Raw genomic sequence first — 12,711 nt, 5'->3', positions numbered from 1 at the left:
ACACACACACACACACACACACACACACACACACACACACACACACAGAAGAATACTGGTACAGAAGCAGAGGGTATGAGAATGTGGTATTTCCATCCTCTCTGGACTTGTGCCTTCTTCTCAGGATCTTCATGTTCAGCTCCTGGGAGTGGTCCAGACTCCATCGTTTAGGGGATTTAATGGAGGTTTCATTGTAAGCATGATTACTGAATCATTGGCTGTTGCTCACCTCTTTCTGCAGGTTCTTCCCCCTGCCTTCCTATACTGGGGAGTGGGTTTGTCAGATCAGTCCCCAGCTGAGTCTCTTAGCAACCAGCCTGTTGTGAGCCCTGATAACAGGGTTTTGACAGCCATGATTTCAGTCCAACATAAGAGGTACCCCAGTCTGGAATTATCAAGGACTCAGGAGCTTTGTGTCAAGAACCCGGGACAAAGACTTGGTTTCTTACTGCAGCTCACGTCCTCCTGGGGCCTGTAGAGGTTTTTTGCCCTGTAGATTCATGGGGTGCTTACAGGCAGGCTTCCAGGCTTTTTGTTTATTTTTCTCCCTGGAACTATGTCTCGTAGTCAGGAAGTGAAAATATTCAGTGGCTTCTCTGCGACTGTCAGTACTGGTCATGCCTGTACTTACTGTTTAGTGATATTCTGTCATCCTTTCCTTTATTTGTAGCCACATTCCCTCACGAGCCATTGATTCTTTTGAGAGGCTATGCAGGAAGAGCCCACACTCTGCTTTCAGGGTAATTACTAGTGTATTTCCAAGGTGACCCATGAGGTGGGTTTTTCCTCCACTTTCAAAACTCATGGGCTTGAGTAAGCGTGTGCCAGGGTTGTTACCAAGCTAATCAAGAGGTAAAGCTGTGTCAAACGCCAGTGTGGCGTTTGATGCTTGCGTGAGACTTCGTATCAGCAGCAGTACCAGGCCTCAGGTAAACACAGTTGTCAGCTTCCACCACAGGACTTTGTCATGCTAAATCTGGCTTCCCTGATCTCCCTCTGCCTAGCTTGGGTGAGATAGGACTTCTTTTTTTGTTTGTATTTGGCTGTCAGTAGAGGATACTCAGTTCTTTGTCATTTTTTTTTTTTTTTTTTTACTTTTGTGTGGTACTGGGGGTAACCCTTCGGGCCTTGCTGATGAGGTATATCCTCACTCTCACCCCTGTGAAAGGAACTTTCATTCCCCAGGCCTACAATGTCTTCAGCCTCTGAGACTTCCTCCTTAATAAACTCACCCTTTCTTGTTCTTACTGAGCTCTGGGCTGGCTCAAACTCCTCTCCCAGCTTACTTACTCAATCTGGCTTTTCTCTCAGCCCCTAAATTGCTTTTCTTGGCCCCAAGCTCTCTCCAGCAAACTGCTCTTGGCTCTTTCTCATTATCTGGCTCGTTCTGTCTTTACCTTGTCTAGTTCTCTGATTCAGCCTCTATAAAACTCCTGGTAAAACTGCCTCCTCTCTCTTTGCATTGCCAATTAAGTAGCTTCCCTTTTCTCTCTCTTCTCCTTAGAGTAGGGCGTATTCTGTCCTGTCAAATCTCTCTCTGATTTGTCACCTTTTCTGCCACTCAATTAGACATCCCTTTCAAACATGGGTGCTTCTTTCTACGGCTAATTTTACCTTCGTTGTTTGGGATTAAAGGCTGTGTCATTGATTTTTTTTTTTTTTTAATAAAAGTTTTTTAAATTCTATAACCATTTGGACAGACATACTTTCCAGTTAGCAGCTGAGTGTTTCTTAAAATTATTTTGCATTTAGCTGTGTATCTAGATTGTTCTCTTTAAACTTTTTCTGTAAAACTGCCTCCATTCCACAAACTGATCTGCCACAAACTTAGCTCTACTACACTGCCTCTCCACTCACACTGAACAGAACTGACAAGAACTCAGAGGTCTGCATGTCTTCTGAGTGCTGGGATTAAAGCTTTTCTTTATCTGAAACTTGCTCTGTACCAGGCTGGCCTTGAACTCAGACTGTTTGCGCTGTCTCCTGGGATTAAAGGCGAGTCTATATTCCAGCCGGATCACACACAGACCTAAAAGGTCTTTGGATGTGATCTCTTGCCAGAACAGCCATGTTGTGAATTAACATTCCTCCATACACACAGAGCCAGGGGTCAGCATTGCTGTGATATGCATAAAGGCGGTCTGACCTTAAGGGCCGAGAAAGAGGAAGTCGGAGTCAGCAAGGGGCAGGCCAGACAGAAGGACCTGGACAGAGACTGGGTGTGATAGGCTGCAGGCTGCCCTGCCAGACTAGTGGGACCATTCTTGTCCCTGTCAGCTCAGTAAAGAAAGTACCTGCGTTCCCCCACCAGAATGCCTCCCTCTTTCCCTCCTGCCAGCTGTGGCTCCTAACAGTGTGTCCGTGACTGAGGCCTGACTCCGAGCTTCCGTGGAGGCCATCTCTAGCATGTTCTTCAGCAGGAGGGCATTGGGAAGAAGGTTCAGAGGTGGCTCCGGTTGGCCTAGACTTTGACCGGTAGCTCATCTTTGCCCTCTTTTAACCTCCAGTGGCTAGGAAGTAATAGGAGCAATGTATTGTGACATGATTTATGGAACTGGAAGAGGGGAGGCCCTGTTCCTGCCCCTCCTTGGCTACTGATTGTCAAATGGCTTGAGTTCAAGGTCCCCATGATTAGAAACTGGGGACAAGGCCCTGTGGTGGAGCAGCCTCTGGTGCGTTGCTTCATGGCCTTCTACCTCTTCACAGCGGCACAGCCTCCGAGCACCTCATTTCCCTCACTCCCATCATCTCATTGCTGCCACTTTTGTGTCCTTTACCCTTGCAGTCTAAAACTACCTTGGCATGGCATTCATGGGTCTGGGGCTGGGAGTGACAGATGAGTGAAAGTCTGGGGCGTTCGGCAGAAACTGGGGTGACTTCTGTGACTGCGCCCTCCCTCCAGCTAAGCGGAGAGGTGCTTGGAGGATGTTGATTGTACACTGGTCCCCGTGGCTGTCCTGGGAGACTTTGGGTGTGCACTTTGTATTGAGTGTGGGTGGCCATGGAGTTGCATTTTCTGAGTCTGTTCAGAGCTAGCTGAAGGGAAAACTCAAGAGACATCTGAGCTGGTCCTGGGGCCTGGCCAGTGAGTAAGGCAAAGGCCTCATTGTGGGCGAGCGTAGCATATGCTGAGGCTGTTTAGAGAGACACACGTGAGGCAGGTCCAGACCTGGGACAGGTGCTATGGGTTGGCCTTGGGTGGCCATCTAGCATGTCAGAGGATGCTTGCTCAGTGGACGTGAAAGGACATGAAATCGGGAGCTCTCTGGTTAGGGAAGGAACTAGCTTCTTCCTTTGGGAGTTGTCTAACCTGTTGATTCTGGGAGTAGCCTTGAGTGCTGCCAGCTGGGACTATGTGCCCAAAATGGTTATAGGCAGGAAGAGACCGTTGGGGAACAGAAAGTGTATCCCTGAGTATTAGGGAAGGCTTCCTAGAGTTGCTGAGATTGAGTTTGGCTTATAACAGAAGCTGCTGCCAGCACTGTCCTCACCAGTGTGCAGCTGCCGTACCTGACAGTAGCTGTAAGGCAGAGGTAGGAAGTGCTTTGTTTCTAGGCTGTAAGACACAGTCCCCTGGGGCTGGAGAGATGGCCCAGAGGTTAAGAGCACTGCTTATTCTTCCAGAGGACCTGAGTTCAATTCCCAGCAACCACATGGTGGCTCACAACCATCTGTAGTGAGATCTGGTGCCCCCTTCTGGTGTTCAGGTGTGCATGCAGACTGAACACTATATACATAATTAAATAAATAAATCTTTAAAAGAAAAAGAAAACCACACTTAAAAAAAGACACAGTCCCCTGCTCTGATGTTTTACTGTCCTTCTTAGCTTATCACACAGACTTTTAACCACCACAACCAGCTGGCACAGAAAGCCCGGAGAGAGAAGCGAGCTCGGCAGGAGACTGAGCGCCGGGAGAAGGCAGAGCGGGCGGCCAGGCTGGCCAAGGAGGCCAAGGCAGAGACCCCTGGGCCACAGATCAAGGAGCTAACTGATGAGGAGGCAGAGAGACTGCAGCTGGAGATTGACCAGGTGAGATTGGGCTTCCCTCCCTCTGCCTCAACCCCAGTCCTGACTGCATTAGCCCTGGGGAGTAAGGCATTTTGTTCCAACTGTGTGCCCTTTGCCACAGAAAAAGGACGCAGAGAATCATGAGGTCCAGCTCAAGAATGGCAGCCTTGACTCACCAGGGAAGCAGGTAAGATAGACTAGCAGGGCCCCTGAGCACCAGCTTCGTCCTTTCAACAGAATTCCCTCTTCATCCTCTCCTGAACCCAGCCTTGAGCACCCTTCTATACTTCAAGGTCCCACCCCAAAGACATGGAAAAAACTAGAACAGAGCTAGTGTGGTGGCCCACACCGGTAATCTCAGCACTTGGGAGGCTGAAGCAAAATATTTTCTTAACCCTGGAATAGTGGCCAACACCTTTAATCTCAGCATTCAGGAGGAAGAGGCAGACAGATCTGAGTTTCAGGCCAGCTAAGGCTATGTAGAGAGACTCTGTCTTTAATTTAAAAAAATAATGAGTTTTTGATAACCCTTCTGGCCTTAATCCTGGGACAGGAAAGCCCACAAGTAGGCTGAAAATATGGCTTGGTGGTTAGAAGTACTTGTTGCTTTTGCAAAGGACCCGGATTTGGTTCTCGGAACCCATGTGGTGGCTTGCAGCCATCTCTAACTTGAGTTGTAGGTTATCTGATGCCCTCTTCTGCACTCTTACAGGTACTAGGCATTCACATGCTAACTGTGCATATAAGCAAATACTCATATACTTAAAACAGTTCTTAGAATGCTCAGGAGTCGGAGGTACCATGAAGGGTGGTCTGAGGGGCATGGCTCAGCCACAATCCTGTCACGCAGTAGTTTGAGCCCTTCTAGCAGAGGTCAGGACCTGTTTTCACACAACAGTGGCCCAGGGGGTGGAGGTCTGCCATGCTTAGGTCTGCTTTCTTGTGGCTGTTCTGTCCAGCGACAGTTCTGGGCCTGGTCTGTCAGGTAAGTCATTGAGCACCCTTGACTGTGAGCAGGATGCTGAGGAGGAGGAAGAGGAGGAAGATGAGAAGGACAAAGGAAAGCTGAAGCCCAACCTAGGCAATGGGGCTGACCTGCCCAACTACCGCTGGACCCAGACCCTTTCGGAACTGGATCTGGCAGTGCCCTTCCGAGTCAGCTTCCGGCTGAAGGGGAAGGACGTGGTGGTGGACATCCAGCGGCGGCACCTCCAGGTGGGCCTCAAAGGGCAGCCCCCGGTGATCGACGGGCAGCTCTACAATGAGGTGAAGGTGGAGGAGAGCTCCTGGCTCATCGAGGACGGCAAGGTGGTGACGGTGCATCTGGAGAAGGTATGCCGGGCCCTCCTAGCCTGCTGCCTGCTGCCTGGGTTGTCGGCCCGGGGACTTACTCCTCACTCTTCCCCTGCTTTGTAGTCAGGAAACTGCTTTGCTTGGGGCAGTTGGGTGAGCAAGTTGGGCTTGAACAGTCTTGAATGCAAGCCTCTCCCTTCCCATTATGCTTGCACATGGGTTCAGTTTTACACAAACTTGCACACCTACTGTGTGCCAGGCACTGTTCTAAGGACTAGAGAAAGAACAGTGAACAAAATGTAGGAAAATCTGCCCTCATAAAGCCCACGTTGTCTCCTGTGCTGCCTTTCTAGAGGCAGGGAATTTACTGAGGTAAATACAGGCGGTGTTTGGAAAGGGTAAGAGTCCAAGGGCAGCTTCCCCGGCAGAGAGAGCCCTGCTTACCTGGCTGCAGCCCCTGTGCCCTTGTATTTGACTTTCCTCCTATCCAGAACCTCTTTTTTTGTTCTTTGCTTTTTTTTTTCTCCTTCCTTCATGTCTTCTGCTAATGTCTTAAGGCCTAGTCCAGCTGTTGAGCACCCTGCATGTTTTCTTGGCCCAGTTCATTGATGTAACTGTTGGCCTCTGTGTATCTTCCCCAGCTGCTGGGTGGGCAGAGCTCTGGTCCTCCTGTACCCCTGGTCCCAGCACAGGCCTACATGGGCTTTGGATACAATTTGTGGATGGGAGAGAGTTTAGTTTAAAAGGGTTGAGCTATAATTCTTGGGTCATAGAGTGAGTTCTACTGCCCCATGGATCTCTTCCTCCTCCTCCTCCTCCTTTCAGATCAATAAGATGGAATGGTGGAACCGCTTGGTTACCAGTGACCCCGAAATCAATACCAAGAAGATTAACCCTGAGAACTCCAAGGTGGGTCCTGGCTGGCTAGGGAAGCTTTTGTGTGGAGGTGGAGAGGAGCTGCAGTGTCTCACTCCTTCTTCTCCCTGCCCGGCCCTAGCTGTCAGACCTGGACAGTGAGACTCGCAGCATGGTGGAAAAAATGATGTATGACCAGAGGCAGAAATCCATGGGCTTGCCCACCTCTGATGAGCAGAAGAAACAAGAGATACTGAAGAAGTAAGCAGCTTGGGGTTGGGGCGGGTTGCTGGGGTACTTAGGCCTGGTGGGGTGCCACTGGGTGGGACTCTGTCCAGACTGTCCTGCCCCCTCCAGCACAGACCAGCTGAGTTCATGGTTCTGTGGCCTTGGCTTGCCTACCTGACCACTTGGTAGGGTCACTTCAGGACAAGCGATAGGTAACAGGCGGCCATCGCCACCTACTGGAAACCGGTGCCGCTGCTGCCTCTTCCCCTTCCAGCCCGGAGCTGGCTGAGGCCCCACCTGGCCTGGCTCCAGGTTATTCATGGTTCTGAACTGGTCAAGCTCAATGTCAGGAAATAGGCTGGGGGTGGGGGACACAGGGAGGAGCATGAATAGGATGACCGCTCACTTCACTTTTCTACTTTTGCTTTCTAGGTTCATGGATCAGCACCCAGAGATGGATTTCTCCAAGGCCAAATTCAACTAGCTTGTTTGCCTTCCTGAACTCTTGTGATTGAGCCCCTAGCCACTCAACCTCCTTTCCCTTTCCCTGGGACCTGGGAACCTTGGGGCTGGGGCAGGCAGAGGACTTCCAGGCATGAGAGCTCCAGGGCTTCACTGGGGAAGGGCTGGTGTTGGGGATCTTGTCCTCCCTCCCCATTTGGCCTGTTACACATTAAAACTATTTACCCTGCTCCACCTGTGTTCTCCCTCTACACCCTCCCTGGCTGGGGCTGGGAACTGGGGTTTTGGCATTGTCTGCTAGGGCAGGTTTTTGACTCTCTGGATCTCAGCTTCTCCCTTTAGGGGACTATGACAAGGCTTTTAGGGTGTGTGCACATGTGCTGTAGCACATATATGAAGTTCAGAGGACAGCTTTCTGGGTCAGCTCTCTTCATGCTTGTGTAGGTTCCAGGGATGGACCTCAGGTTGGCAGGCTTGTGCAGGTGCCTTCCCTCTGAGCCCCTCACCTGCCATGTGTGGTTCTGAGCAAAGGTGTCTTTCTGGCCACTGATTCCCATTAGATGTTATCCGGAGCCCAGTCCCAGCATTCCAACTGGACTGTCTGCCAGAAAGCCTGGGTGACATTGCCTAGGTGTGGGAGATGGGAGGACCCTGCTCCTCCTCACGGCCAGTACCTATGCAGTAAAGGGCCCAGAGGCACTTCTGCTCAGATCTGGCCCTTGGGGAATCTGTATTCACAAAGGGTGGGGGCCACTGACTGCAGGGTTGTGCGATTAAAAAGGTCTCCATAGACCTTTTTTTGTGAAGGCAAACTACTTCCCACAGAGCTGTTGGAAGATTGGTTTCTAGGCCAGGGCTGAGTTTAGGGACTGTTAAGTCTTACTCTGGTTTCCCCTCTCCTGTAATCTTTTCCTTTAAAAAAAAATACATTTATTGAAAGCGAATGACTGTTTTGTCTATATATGTGTGTACAGGCACCATATATGTGCCTGGTGCTCACAGTGGTCAGAAGAGGATGTTGGATTGTCTGGAACTGTAGTTAGGGGTGGTTGTGAGCCATCGTGGGGTGCTGAGAACTGAGACTGTCCTCTGTAAGCCAGGCCCTGCCCCCCGCCTTTTGAGGCAGAGTCTTGGCATATACTCCTGGTTAGCTTTGAACTCAAGATGTAGACCAGGCTGGCCTTGAATGCAGCAATCTACTTGTTGGCATTCGTAAGTGGGATTATAGGTGAGCAGCATCGCTCCCCTTTTCTGCTTACAGTGGTAAGAAGTAAATAAGCCAGGACCCCACACACATGCTAGGTGGCATTCACCTGGTAATGCAGCAGATCCAAGGTGAGGCCAGTTTGATTGCTATAATTCTACTTGGGTCCTGTGGTCACAGCCCCAGGAGACTGCTGTATCCACTCAAGCTAGATAACGGTAGTTACCACTTTCCAAAGACTGCCCAGACACAGTAAACTGGGCTGTAAAGGCACAGCCCCTTTGCTAGCCTGTGGTCACTGGGCTAGCTGTCCTGCCCAGGCTTGCTGACCGGCTAAAGAACTACCCAGGCTGACTTCAAACTTAATAACCGAGCAGGCCCTGTACATCACCCTCTCAAGTTGTGCAATTGTATGTTTGTACCAGACCCAGCACCTGTAAAGAAAAGCTAAGGGCCCTGGACAGAGCTAGCCCCCATGCTCAAACAAGGGGAACCTGCCTTGCCTCAGGGAGCCCAGCTCTCAGGTTTGGTACCAGTTGCTAGCTGAAGGGAAGCCTTTAAGCACCAGGCTCCCTCAAGTTGCCAGCAAGAGTTGGCTAAGGTGAAAATAGAGAGCTGTCTTAGCACCAGGGAGAGGTGAGAGGGGTCACTGACTAGTGATGAGGGACTTAGGCATTCTAAGGGGTGGCCGGAAGCAGTGGGGGCACAGGGCAGTCCAGGCAAACCCTGTACCAGTTCCTTACATTCCGAAGCCAAAGCTAGTCTGGATTCCACCTTGCCCACAATCCTGACCCAGACCAGATGTCTGTGTCCTCTGCAAAGCAGCTGTCAGGACAAGCAGCACAGGGTGGACTATGTAACTCCGATGACCAGGCAGGTGTATGTACTTGTAACTATGGTCATGTTAAGAACATAGAATAGCCAAGAACCAATACAAACTGCTCAGCAATATAACAAGTGGGCACTGCCCACGGAATCAATAGAGGCCACGCTCTCCCCAACCCAACCTACTTAGTTTCCGTAATTGCTTAGGGTGACATGGGAATGGAACTGGGAAGCTACTTCCCAAGGCTTTGTTTTCAGGCCACAGGAACAGACAGGCCTGGGCACCGGTCAGTGCAGCTGGAGAGGCAGAGGACATGGGCACCGTGGCCCTGTGGAATGTACATGGTCTAAGATCATTCAATGAAAGCAGAAGCCAGAGAGGTCACGGCGTCTGGGCTCAGGATCTGGCCTCCACACAGAGGTCCTGGCTCCTCTCCTCCTCTGGCTGTGCTTCTTCCAAGAGGGGCCGGGACGGCTGGGCCAGTGGGGCTAGCAGTACACCTGCAGCAGGGGTGCCCCTGAAGAGTCTGTGTCCGTGCCCTGGAAGGAGGAGTCTTGGCTGGCTGGGTACCCTGGTTGGAGGAGGAAGCAGAGGCTCAGAGAGGGGAAGGAGCTCAGCCAGGGAGAAGCCTGCTGAGATGAAACAGAGCAGGGCTTGAGCCTGGGCCGCAATAACAGCCTGGGCAACCCATTCTTGATGTTTAAACCCCAGCTGTTGTCTGTCAGAGGGTTGTGAGGCCCAGAGGACAGCAGTAGAAATCATAGAGGGAGCTTCTGTAGCTGCAGGCTGGAAGGCCTTCTGTCCACCTTACTCCCCAGATCATGTCTAGCTCTATCCTGGGAACCTTTTTGCTTCAAGCCAGCTTCCAAGGTTGCAACGGGTATGTGGTTGCTCAGGCCTTTTTCCGTTTCTGATCCCATCCTCACCCACCCCAAAGGAAGCTGGAAGGTCATCTGAAGGACACCTAGTGTAGTTTCCCACCCTCTGGTCAGGTCAGGACCACACCTGGGGCTCCATATGGCCTCAGCTTCCTGGCCATGGCGTCTGCGGTTGTCTCCTGGGAGATCTGCACTGTCAGTTCTAGGGAGTATGAATAAGCAGTGGTTATTATCACATTCTTCATAAAGCTCAGTCTCTGTCCCTATTGCAGCGCAGTGAGGAAGGGTGCTTACAGTAGAAAAGGCTAGAGAATTATGATTAAAACAAGGATGTGCGTGTGCGTGTGCGTGTGCGTGCGTGTAGTAGGCAGGTGTTTGGCTGGGCCAAGTCAGTGATGCAAATTCTTGTTTTTTGTTTGTTTTGTTTTTTGAGACAAGGCTGGCTTGGAACTCTTGCCAGACTTTTTTTCAGTCTCTGAAATTCTGGGATACAAGTGCGAACCAAGCCTTCCTTGTTTCTGCAGAGGTCCAAATTCTTGGGCTTTGGGCATTCAGGTCAGGCCTGAGAGCTATTCTGCCAATTGGTAATAGGGGAGAGACGCCTGACAGATGTACAAGAAAATTGCTGGGGACAGTGCAATGGCCAAGGCTCTTTGCATGCTCCTTACAGTTGTTGGCTTCACTGTGCCCAAGAGTTTAGAGAAGTGCTGCTGGCTAAGGGGAAACCCCACAAACCCAGCCCAACCCTCCTGTGGCTAGAGCTTTCCTCCCGGGCCAACCTACCGTCCTGGCTGAGGCCAGAGCCCACCATGGTCTCATGGCCACTGTCGGGGGCAGCAGCAGGGGCGGTAGAGCGGGCTGAGCGCCCCTCGGAGGTCTGTGGGCGGGAGCGGCTTTTGCGGGTACTGATGCGGATGATGCCGCGCACCAGGCGGCCTTCGGCGTCTTGTTCATCCAGGTGATAGTCCTGTGTGATGCTGCTGATCAGATCTGAGATCTTGCTGGTCTTCTCCAGGAACACGGTGTCCGACGTGCACTTGGCCAGCTCGTCAATCTGGTGTACGCTGAACAGCTCTGTCAGCTTCTTGAAAATAAGCACGTCAATCTCCCGGCTCGACATGGAGCCACTGCCCATCTCGGGCAGGTCCAGGTCCGATTCATGGAAGGAGTAGTACTCCTCAGAGCCGCGGGGGCTGCTGGTGAGGGTGCTAGGCAGGCTGTGCCGTGTGGGAGGAGGCTCTGCCAGGGGCTCCTTGCAGCAGGAGTCCGCGTCAGGGACTGGGGAGGTGGCATGGCGGTAGGGGTAGACCGGGATGCCCTTGAGCTTAACGTCAGGATAGCTGAAGCTACTGCCCATGCTGGACTTGAGCCGCTGGCCATCCCGGCGGCTGGGGGGCGCACGGTCCGGGCTGGGCGGCACACCATTGTGCTCCTTGGCCCAGGCAGCTTCGGGAGACCCTGCGGTGGCGTCCCCAGCAGATAAGCAGGGGCTGCAGCCCCGCACACAAGCCCCACAGCGCTGTAGGCAATCCCTGCAGCGTCGGAAGCAGAAGGCAGCCCTGCACCAGTCCCACCCCCAGGGGCGCCAGAGGAGACAGCAGGTTGGGGGCTCGGTGGCTGGTTCCACAGAAACTGAAATGAAGGTGATACTCTCAGGCCCATGATGGCCAGGGTCCTTGGGGTCTGGCCTGCGGGTGCGGCGGCCTGGTGGGGGCTGGGAGCGCTCATCATTCGTTTCCAGGCATAGCTCTGCTGGCCGCTCCCAAGGCCCCAAGCGTGGAGGCCCAGATGATGGGCGGGGCTGTCCCGGCCTGGGCATGGCTCAGAGCATGGCTTGCTGTAGCCAAGCACCTGCAGGGGAGAAGCCAGGAGGAGGTCAGACAAGCTCAGCAGAGGTCAGCGACAAGCTCCTGGGCTGATCTGAAGAGCTTTAGATTTCTGGGAAGCCTGTGATGAGGTCTGACGGAGCATCCTGTAAGCATCCTGTAAACCCTTGCAAACGCTGAGATCTTCTTGCCTCAAAGAGAAAGTTCTCTTTGTGGTCTAACTTAGGCTTTAAAATCTCCTGGACTTCTCAATGAATGGCTATTATTGAAAACAAAACAGAAAATTACAAGTGTCAGTGGGGATGCAGAGAAACTGGACCATTTGTGCTTTGCCAGTGAGGATATGAAATGAGGTGGGAAACGGAACAGTTCTTCAAAACTGAAACAGGGTTGGGAATGCAGCATGGACGGCCTACACAGCATAAATGAGGCCCTAAGTTCATCCCCAGCACCCCAAACAAAAACTAAAAACCAGCTGGACGGATGGCTCAGCAGTTAGGAATGTGTACCCTGCTGGCCAGGCAGGGCCCCTGTACCTGGCGCTCCAAGGATTAGACACCCTCTATCTTTACTCACTCAAAGGCAGCGCCTCTCCCTACTCCACAAGTATACACAAATAATTTTTAACAATTATACATTTGTTTTATGTTTTATGTATATGAACATTTTGCCTGCCTATACATATGTGTATCACGTGTGTGCCTGGTGCCCAAGAAGGTCAGAAGAGGATTAAAGGAGCTCCTGGAACTAGAGCTACAGGCAGTTATGAGCTAGCTAGCTGTGGATGCTGGGTATAGACTCTGGGTCCTCTGGAAGAACAACCAGTGATCTTAACAGCTGAGCCATCTTTCCAGCCCTTATTATTTTTAAAAATTATGTGTCTATGGGGCTGGAGAGATGGCTCACAGTTAAGAGCACTGGCTACTCCTCCAGAGGACCTGGCAATCCCTAACACCCCTGCAGTAGCACCTTCTTTAACTCCAGTCCCAGGGGATCCAATGCCCTCTTCTGGCTTCTGTGGTCACTGCACATGAGGTACATATATGTATATGTATGTATGTATGTGTGTGTGTATGTGTGTGTATATATATATATATATATATATATATATATATATATATATATATAT

At 51.5% G+C, this 12,711-nt stretch overlaps 2 protein-coding genes across 6 annotated transcripts in view; one reads left to right on the top strand and one right to left on the bottom strand.

The window, feature by feature from the left end:
* The window catches only part of Nudc (nuclear distribution C, dynein complex regulator), a 16,118-nt gene extending 9,040 nt beyond the window's left edge, over positions 1-7,078 (top strand). Inside the window, exons 3-8 of the mRNA XM_055611445.1 lie at positions 3,828-4,031; positions 4,132-4,197; positions 5,028-5,342; positions 6,129-6,212; positions 6,301-6,419; positions 6,819-7,078. Coding sequence (XP_055467420.1) covers positions 3,828-4,031; positions 4,132-4,197; positions 5,028-5,342; positions 6,129-6,212; positions 6,301-6,419; positions 6,819-6,870 — 840 coding nt within the window. The 3' untranslated portion in view covers positions 6,871-7,078. The remainder of the gene's footprint in view (positions 1-3,827; positions 4,032-4,131; positions 4,198-5,027; positions 5,343-6,128; positions 6,213-6,300; positions 6,420-6,818) is intronic.
* A 1,856-nt stretch (positions 7,079-8,934) lies between these two features.
* Kdf1 (keratinocyte differentiation factor 1) overlaps positions 8,935-12,711 on the bottom strand; it is an 11,186-nt gene continuing 7,409 nt past the window's right edge. For 3 of the 5 annotated variants that reach the window (XM_055611495.1, XM_055611493.1, XM_055611494.1), the window contains 3 exons: positions 10,540-11,841; positions 9,884-9,958; positions 8,935-9,449 (listed from right to left, as the gene is read on the bottom strand). In XM_055611495.1, the coding sequence (XP_055467470.1) occupies positions 9,367-9,449; positions 9,884-9,958; positions 10,540-11,575 (1,194 nt within the window). In that variant the 5' untranslated portion in view covers positions 11,576-11,841 and the 3' untranslated portion in view covers positions 8,935-9,366. The remainder of the gene's footprint in view (positions 9,450-9,883; positions 9,959-10,539; positions 11,842-12,711) is intronic. The other 2 variants (XM_055611498.1, XM_055611496.1) reach the window with 1 other exon arrangement.

This window comes from Psammomys obesus, unplaced genomic scaffold (assembly GCF_907164565.1).
Source record: "Psammomys obesus unplaced genomic scaffold, mPsaObe1.curated_primary_1811, whole genome shotgun sequence".
In the NCBI taxonomy this organism is placed as follows: Eukaryota; Metazoa; Chordata; class Mammalia; order Rodentia; family Muridae; genus Psammomys; species Psammomys obesus.
This window is presented reverse-complemented; position numbering and strand designations above follow the sequence as displayed.